Below are 8,708 nucleotides of genomic sequence, written 5' to 3'. Positions count from 1 at the left end.
GGACACAGGGGAAGGAGGGGTAGAGCAGAAATCCCATGAGTTGTCCTCCACACAGGCTGACTCACACACACGGCGGTGTCTGCATTTTGCTATCTTGAGCTGGAAAATAATACACGTACTCCTGTCACCTCACTTACTTTTCCATTTTAAGAGGCGATGCTCCTCATGTGTCCCTGACCGCATTCCTTTGCCTACAGGCTGACATTTCATTTTTGGCTAGTTTGGGAAGAGCTGTTTAAAGCAAAGTAATGTGTCAGCGAATTAAAATTTTAACCCATTTACTTGTTACCCACTCTCCCCAGGAACCTCGCAGTCAAGATGGCTACGACAGGAATGTATAAAATGGATGATGGAAGCAACTGTGCAACTAACTGCTTTCCTGCCAGGGGCATTTTACGTGCAAGTAAAGAAGGTGACACTTTGAGTGCTGCTGGTGAAGTGTCCCTGCAGAATAATGTCACGTCCATAGCAGCGGGTCTCCCATCCATCCTCTCGTAGATAGAGGCTACGTTCAGCTGTGGTTTCCTGTATCAACATCACAGCTGATAACACAGATAACAGTTGATAAGAGAACTTGAAACAGTGCCCAGAAAGTCTTAAAATAATTTAAAACTTTATTGAAGTGAAGGGCAGGGTGTCTAGGGCACCCTTTAAACGAGAGCTCCAGGAGGCATCTCAGTGTGGTTCTCAACACCTCTTCTGAGCCAGAGCTTCTCCTTTTGACCTGAGCTTTGAGAGTCACAACTGTGAAATGCATAGAAATGGCACAAATGCCCTCTTAACATTTGAAAGGTGGTGGAGACGCCTGCTAGGCTGGTAAGGGGTCTGGAGCACAGGACCTTCTAGGAGAAGATTAGGGTGCTGAGCTTGTTTTGTTTGTCCAAGAGGAGTCCAAGGGGAGATCTGATTGTGGCTTTAAGCTACAAACTCCTCTTAATGGTGGCAGATGGCATAACTAAGCCAAAAAATTCACCTTGGGAGGCTTAGGTTGGACGTTAGGAGGAACTTCTTTGCTGGGAGAAGGTGCAGCTCTGGGCCAGGTTACCCTGGGAGGTGATAGAATTGCCAGAAAAAGCCACAACTGGCTGATCTAATGTTGCTGATGGTTCTGCTTTGAGTGGGAGATTGGATTGGAGACCTCCAGAAGGCTCTTTCAGCCCACATTTCCATGTCCATGCAACATATAAATTAACATGTTTCTCCTTTTCCGTGGCTCTGGCTGTAGCTTTAACGTTCCTGTCTGAACTTTATGGTCACTGAACATATTATACTTCAGTTTTTCCCCATGTAGGGGATTCTAAAATGATGGATTTCAGTGTGGGACTGAAATACCAGGCAGAGAGCAGCCACTTTGAGAAAAGCACATTTAGAGGGTCGCACGCTCATCATACCATCTCCTCTGCCTCGGTCCATCGTCGTGCCAGGGTCTGGGCGCTGGGTGCTGGCACGCAGAGCTACCCCAAGGGCTTGGACTGAGAAGGGGACCACCGGGGAGACACCACAGCAGAGGAGGAAGCCCCCAAATTCTGCCTCCATGGAAGAAAATAATGAAGACAATATCCTAGATGAGCCATTTCTGGTGAGTGCAGATTTCCTGTGTTATTCTTCCCCTGTTGCTGCCTTCCAAGGAGCCAGGTGCCTCCCTTATGTGGGGGCAGCTGAAGTCTGGTTTTGGGGTTCAGGTCCCAGGATGCAACACTCAGGATTGCTTACATGGGTGGTGCAGGACTAACCATTTGCGTTTCTTTTTTTTTCTTTTCTCCAGATGAAGCACCACTGTTTGAAGAACCCCTCTGACCTGTGCTCTGTGAACATAAGCAGCCAAAATCTGGTCTCTGTGAGTATCAGGGATTCAAGAAGCATTAAAGAACCACTTTAAAAGTTGAAAAATTTTACCACATTACCCCGCGACTGTCCAGATATTAAAGAAAACACACGTTAAGTGCAGGCATATTCCTCGCACAGGAAGGGTAATTCCTGTTCCTTGAACAGGCTTGGATGATTTGTCCTACAAACTTTTGGATCATGTACTCTTAGCCAAATTAACTTCATCAGTTGTAGCCCCTTCCCCGCTTCCATCCCCTCGCAAAATGCTGTTCTTTGGGTTCAGGGATGTTCAGCTCAGCGAGGGTAGGAGTTCAGCTTGAGAAGTGACTTTTATTTGGGTTCATGGCTAACTCGCAGTAGGTTGCTGATGGGTTTTTAGTGTCTTCTCAGGGTTTCCTCCTGGTGCTGTGAAGGACAGATGTGCTAAAAAAAAGGGTGGCTTTGAAATATGAAATATGGCCCAGGAGCCCTGTGACATATACAGGGGAGCAAGGTCAGCGGCGAGGACACAGACGGGGCTTTGCTTTGGGGCTCAACTAGTCCAGGTCTTCTGGATGTTGGTCACTGAGGCAGCTGCACATTAAAAATACATACTCTGAGGGGTGCTCTGCATTGGCAGAAAAACAAATGAAAACCTAAATACGAGAAGTGCTGTGATTTAGGCATTCTGAGAAAAGGACAGATCCAGTTGTTTCAGATCAGCTTAGGGCTGGAGCAGGATGATTTCATAGAATCATAGAATGGTTTGGGTTTCCACCCACCCCTGTATTTTTCAGGCTAAAGAAGATGATTTTGAGAAATTTGATGGTGTCACTTTTATAAATGCTGCTGAGAACCTGCTGACATTAGGTAAGTGATTGCATTACCAAAAAATAGAGGCTGCTTTTCAACCTTGAGAAGCTTACACTTGGCTGAACAAAGGTCTAGAGCTTTACAAAGAGGTTTAAGATGTACACGCAGCGCTTCTTTGCAGAGTTGCTTCCTTCCTGTTACTGAACTGAAATCCTTGCGTTAATTCCCTTTATTGTAACGATAATTGCGTGCCACTGTTGTATCCTTTCCATTATTAGAAAACAAAGCTCTTTACAAGGAAAATCCCCATTTAATATACAGAAGCGTCGAATAATGAAAAGTCTTGTCCCAAAGGCTCTGAAGGTTAATGGTAGAGCTGGGAGGTGAATACAAATGCAGTGTGATGGGCTCAGTTATTCTGAAGAATTAAAAAGGAGATCTGTTTATAACTAGTAAAACATAGAAGCTAAATGTGCCGTCAGTGGCTTCAAGCAATAATCTGATTTGGGGTGGGAAAAAATGCATGAAAGCAAGCCAGTTGTCTAAGGACATCTGGTGGAACATCATATATTGTACGGACAAACATCTACCTGAGCTGGCATTGTCCCTCAAAGTTGCCCACTGATAACACTGGTGCTCTCATTCTTGCTGGTTTTGGTCCATTCTGGACCTAGTGACACATGACTTGTTCTGTTAGTACTGTTTCTCACTCGCTGGAGCATTTTCTTTTCCACCCTTGTAGAGCCATTTCGGAAGTTTCCAGGACTGAGGGAACTGGAACTTTCCTTGAACGGACTAAGAAATCTGAAAATCACTGCTGGAGAATTCCTGCATTTGGAAGTAAGATGAGGGGGATCTGAGACCTTATTCATCTCCTCCCTTCATGCTGAAGCCTACACATAGCGGTTGACCTGCAGTGTGAATTCTCTGAAACTGCAGGCTCACTCTTCTTGCTTCCTTGTGACTCCGGGATGTCCTTTCTGCTGTGTCCCTCAAGGACCTTCACATCTTGCTTCCTTCCGCAGAGCGATCCCTGTGTCTCTGGGTCTCTTCTCCAGAGAGCTCAGGCTCTGCCTTAGCTGCACTGATCTTATCTAGACTTGCTCTTTTCGAGGTGTCTTTGCCTGGATTTCTCTTTCTTGCTGTACACATGGTTTCTGATTGATGCTGGACATAAAGTTTTGTCTTCAAGGGCTTCTTCCTGTCTCATTCAAAAAATTGTTGGTGGCTCAACTGTTGGTTCTGTACACCCAGATCCTCGCCTCCCTCCTGCCTGCAGGCTTTGGAAGTCTCCCCAAATCCATGAAGCTCTCCTGTGTTTCTCCCATGTGCTGTTGGTAACCCACACAGAGGGTTACGTGGTGCCCAGGTGATGGGGAAACACATTTCCAGGGCTCCTGAGGCCAGGGCTGATCCTGTCCACCCCTGTGTGCCTCTGTGTGAGCAGCTTCAGCTACAAAAAGTGGGGATGAGACCCACATAAACTCCCCTCCCTGCCATGCCCCGTGATTCCCAGCTTCATCCATGATCAATGTCCAGGATCTTGTTTGCTGACAGCCTGGAGAAATCAGCCCTGGGCAGACTGATTGGAAATTCATATTAAATTGATTTGGAAAGTGCTTTTGAGCTCCTCCTGGGGAAATGCAGCCTATTGTAATGCCTCAGCAAAGCTATTCCTATTCATGTATCCTAGAAACCCTCATCCTCACTGCCAGCAGGGTCTGCTCTGCTCCCTGGCTGTTTGTCCCGTGAGTCACACATGTGAGTGGGGGACCAGCCCTGAGCACTTCTGTCAAGGTGCAGAGTCTCACCGCTGTAAGCAAAGTCCCTGCAAGTCAGAGATGCTCACGGCATCACTTGAGGGGGGATGATAACACAAACAAAAGTCTCCTGTAAATATTTAAAATCTTCCTGGGGAAAGCCAACAGAGCTTGCTCTTTGCTCCAGGGGATTGTTTCTTCTGTTTCCTTCAGGATCTGGATCTCTCCTACAATAATTTGTCCACCCAGGACATTTGGACATTGGGAGATTTGTCCCAGCTCAAAGTTCTTCGTTTGACAGCCAATGGGCTTCGGTCTCTGCCTCCGGACCTGGCAGGCTCCTGGGAGTGAGTGCACACAGCAAGCACTGCCTCAGCTCGGTGGGGAACTGCCAGCACACCAGTGGGATGCACTGGGAAGGCAGAGGGATGGAGTGGTGGGGATGGGAAGGCAGCGGTGAGCAGCGAGGGTGGGCAGCCTGGGATTTACCAGTCTGGCAGCAGAGCTCTTCCCTTGCAAACTGGAAAATCAAATAAGCTAATGGTCAGCACTGGGTGACAGGGGAGTGTTATCCCAGCTCAGCCCCTGATCCCCCAGGGCATGGCAGCCACAGCTAGAGAGGAACCTCTGGACGGAAATTCAGCAGCCCCATCGGGTGGCCGAGCCACATGAATAAGAAGCTATTTATTCATAATTAACTAAACCCTTCATGTATCGCTTAGCCACAGTCGCTATGCCAAGGTAGCCACCGTTTGCCATTGTTGGAGATAAAACACTTAGCTAGATGGTCGTTTGGGTTGATTAAATTTATCTGCTTTGAGGTAGAATATCAGTTTTCTATTAAAAGAATGAAAAAAACGAGCCCCAGTCCAGCCTCCTGGTGGATACATCTTCCCGCGGTGACAGCAAATGACGTGTTTTTCACCTGTCTGTGCTTGAGTGTGTTATTAATGAGCTTTGTATCCGCAGCTCTGCTCATTTAAGGTTTCCATCTCTGGAGGTTTTGTCACTGGATGACAATCGTCTGTCACACCCAAGCGTCTTTGTGAGCCTGTCTCAACTCCGCAGGTAAGGAAGCACCTGGCAACAGACGGCTCTGGCTTTCAGGAGCTGGCAGCTGCCTCCGCCAGCTTAAAATGAAAATGATGACCAAAATCTTTTATGATTCACTCGGATCCTTCCCAGTTTAGTCTCTCTAGTATTGTAAACGGGACTGAACGGAAGCAAAGAACCTGCTGCAAAGCACAAGCTGGCCAAACCCAGCAAGTGGCTGGTAATTCAGCTCCTGCCCTGGGTGTTTGCTGATCTCCAGGTCTGATTTGAGAAATGGCAGTTGCTTTCTCCATTTTTTCTTTCTTTGCCCCAGATTCATCCTTTATTTCAGCGCAGCAGCACTAGGTTCAGCTCCCTCTGTTTTGTGTGGGCTTGAGTGATTCAGCCAGAGATGAGTCACTAGGAAGGGGGGCTGTTCACAAACCCCTCAACTGGGCTGTGCTGGGTTTGGGGATGGCGCAGAGACATTGTCCGCAGAGTTCGTGAGCGAGAAGGGGGGCAGATGAGGTTTAGACACAAGACTGCAGGGCTGGAGTGTGGAGATTTCAGTTTCTGCTCTTCCCTAAGCTGTCTTGTGGCCTTGGGCAAGTGCATTGGTGATGTTATACTCCCATGGGAAGGGGGCACATTTTTAGGGAATCCCAGTAGGACCGCAGCTCATCAGAGCCCTGTGTGATTTAACAAACTGCCAAGATGGCTCATTATTGTTAAATTCTCATCAAGAGGTGAACTTAGGTGATCCTCAGGCTGGTGGCAGGGACTGAAGTCACGGGTTTCAGGGGCAACGCCGGGCTGTGCCAAGAACTGAGCCTGTGGTTGGGGGTTCGGAGAGGAGGGGGAACAGGACAGCAAGATGCGGGTGTCACGGATGCCTTTGCTCTGCTGCTGGGAAGCTCAGCGAGGAGGCAGGTTGAGGGCCAGCTGCCTGCACTGCGGGCACCGGGGCGAACAGATGGCCGGGTGCACACACTGATAGTAATTGTGGAGTTTCTCATTTATTTTCTCTTCCAATAGCCTGAGGGAGCTGAATCTGGACAGGAACAGGATTTCGGCTGTCCCCTACCTGCACCAAGCAGAGAGCAAGCAGTTCTTCCTCCACCCTGCTCTGGATGGCGACAGCTTCAGAGCAGAGTGGTACAGGTCCCTGAGCAACCTCTGGCTGCAGCCCCAGATGCCACAGCAGGAGGGCACGGAGGTGGCAGCAGAGCTGGAAGTGAAGAAAGGACAGCGTGAACTTGTGTTACAAAACCTCACGGATACAGAGAGGATGGGTGAGCTGTGCCTGCCTCTCCCTGCCCACACTGAATCTGTGGGGTGTTTCGGTGGGAGAGGGCTCAGTTGTGTCAGGGTGAGGATCTGCTTAATGTTTACTAGTGAGTGAAGCAGTTTGACCAAATTAAAAGAGTGAGAGAGGGACACACAGAACCGTTTTAGACATCTCAGCTAACCTTACAGTCCCTCTATAATTACTGGGAGCTTACTGGACATGAATCACCCGAAAGCAGAATCACAGCAGGGTTTGGGTTGGAAGGGACCTTAAAGCCCATGCAGTGCCACCCCCTGCCATGGGCAGGGACACCTCCCACTAGCCCAGGTTGCCCAAAGCCTCATCCAGCCTGGCCTTGAACCCCTCCAGGGATGGGGCATCCACAGCTTCTCTGGGCACCCTGGGCCACTGCCTCACCACCCGCACAGGGAAGATTTTTTTTCTAATATCTAGTCTAAATCTGCCCTCTTCCAATTTAAAGGCATCTTCCATGGTTCAGATCGAAGTGCCCCTTTCTCTCTCCTGGACTTCTCCAGGGTAACTTACTCCAAAGGAGAGTTTGCATGTTGGCTGGGAGGAAAACTGGCAAAAACAGGGAAAAAATTCAAGTTGGGAAGTGGATGACTGTGTAGGCAGAGGCGGGAAGGTTGTGTGAGGAGGTAGCCCGCGCACAGCTCTGCCTTCCTGGGGTAGGTCAGCTCTCCCCTCTGGATGTCCTCACCAAAGCGTGATGCACACACCACGCTGGGCCATGCCATGGGATGGATCCGGAGGCTGCCTGGTGTCCTCTGTGTGGATCATGCTGTGATGGAGGCTGCTGGTGGGGCTCCTCCAAGCACTTCTCCTGTCCCCCGGCTCACTGCAGCAGTCCCTGTTGTTAGGTATTTATGGAGCAGGCAATGGTGCAACTTCTGGTGGTAGCAGGATGATGTGGGAAAGGCCTTGTGCTCACAGGCAAGACTCCAAACCAAAGTCTACCTGTGGGGAGCTCCTGGCTGCCCTGAGGCCAGCAGCAGGGTTTTTGCTGTGTTGGAGGGATGTGGACCTCTCCTGGAGCAATGGGGCTGTCAAGGAGCCTGCTACCGTGGGCCTGATCCCCCTCCTCACCTTGGGCACATCTTACCATTAAGCCAGATCCTGCCTGATGCCGATTTGCTTTTCCAGGGTAATTCCAGCCTTGCCACAGCTGGGCTGGTCCAGTGCTCAGCTTCACATAGAAACCCTCACTTTGTGTTTCATTGCAGAGGTCGTGTTTAATTCTGGCTCTCAGAAACACCTGGCACCGGTAAGAACTGTTGGCTGATCTGTGATTTGGGGTATGAGCTCCAAAAACTTCCTTTCCTCAAGCTCTCAGCTGAGTTTCAATAAGCCCGTGGGTACAGCTGGGACTCGGGGCGCTGACAGTGAGTATTGTCTCCCATCAGGGAGATCAGGAGCAAGTTTTCCCATAACCAAGGGACACTGGAGCTTAAACTTCTATCATTTTCAAATAAAAGTTGAGTCACCTGTGTGCCCTCCCTGTGTAGGGAGGTGTTGTGTGGCTCAGGTGGGGACTGAAGCTCAGGAGCTGGGGGTTCATTCATTCTTAGCCCTGTAATCTTTTTCCCCCAGATTTATTTCCGTCATGCTCTTCAGAATCAGGTGTTTGAAGCCAAAGACCCTGATTTTTATTAGAACTTGAGTACGGGGCTGAGTTTAAGAGATGCTGAGCACTCCCAGCACATTCTAGCGTAACACACATGTGCATGCACATGCACGCTTGCCAAGAGCACAGCTGCTTCCTCCCGAGCCCGTGCACGTTTTCAGTGCTAGATGGTGGAATTTGGTGTATTTGACAAGACTCCCTGCAGGGCTCCCACAGAGGCCAAAGCAGGCTGCCGTGAGACAACCTCCGAAGTGGTTCTGAACTGAAAGCTCTTCAAATTATAGCTGTGTTTGGGATCAGGAGGGTGGTATCCTGCCCCTGGGGTGTCTCCTGCCACCAAAGCCTCTGGAGTGGTGTCTTTGCT

General features: G+C 49.4%; 1 protein-coding gene across 1 annotated transcript in view; it reads left to right on the top strand.

Moving 5' to 3' along the window:
• Nucleotides 1-302: 302 nt before the first annotated feature.
• XRRA1 (X-ray radiation resistance associated 1) overlaps nt 303-8,708 on the top strand; it is a gene marked incomplete at its 5' end in the record, with an annotated part of 20,439 nt that continues 12,033 nt past the window's right edge. Inside the window, 9 exon segments of the mRNA XM_010087604.1 lie at nt 303-412; nt 1,425-1,579; nt 1,766-1,837; nt 2,604-2,676; nt 3,362-3,459; nt 4,593-4,726; nt 5,349-5,447; nt 6,447-6,703; nt 7,944-7,984. Coding sequence (XP_010085906.1) covers nt 303-412; nt 1,425-1,579; nt 1,766-1,837; nt 2,604-2,676; nt 3,362-3,459; nt 4,593-4,726; nt 5,349-5,447; nt 6,447-6,703; nt 7,944-7,984 — 1,039 coding nt within the window.

This window comes from Pterocles gutturalis, unplaced genomic scaffold, assembly GCF_000699245.1.
Source record: "Pterocles gutturalis isolate BGI_N339 unplaced genomic scaffold, ASM69924v1 scaffold20166, whole genome shotgun sequence".
NCBI classification, from domain to species: domain Eukaryota; kingdom Metazoa; phylum Chordata; class Aves; order Pterocliformes; family Pteroclidae; genus Pterocles; species Pterocles gutturalis.
This window is presented reverse-complemented; position numbering and strand designations above follow the sequence as displayed.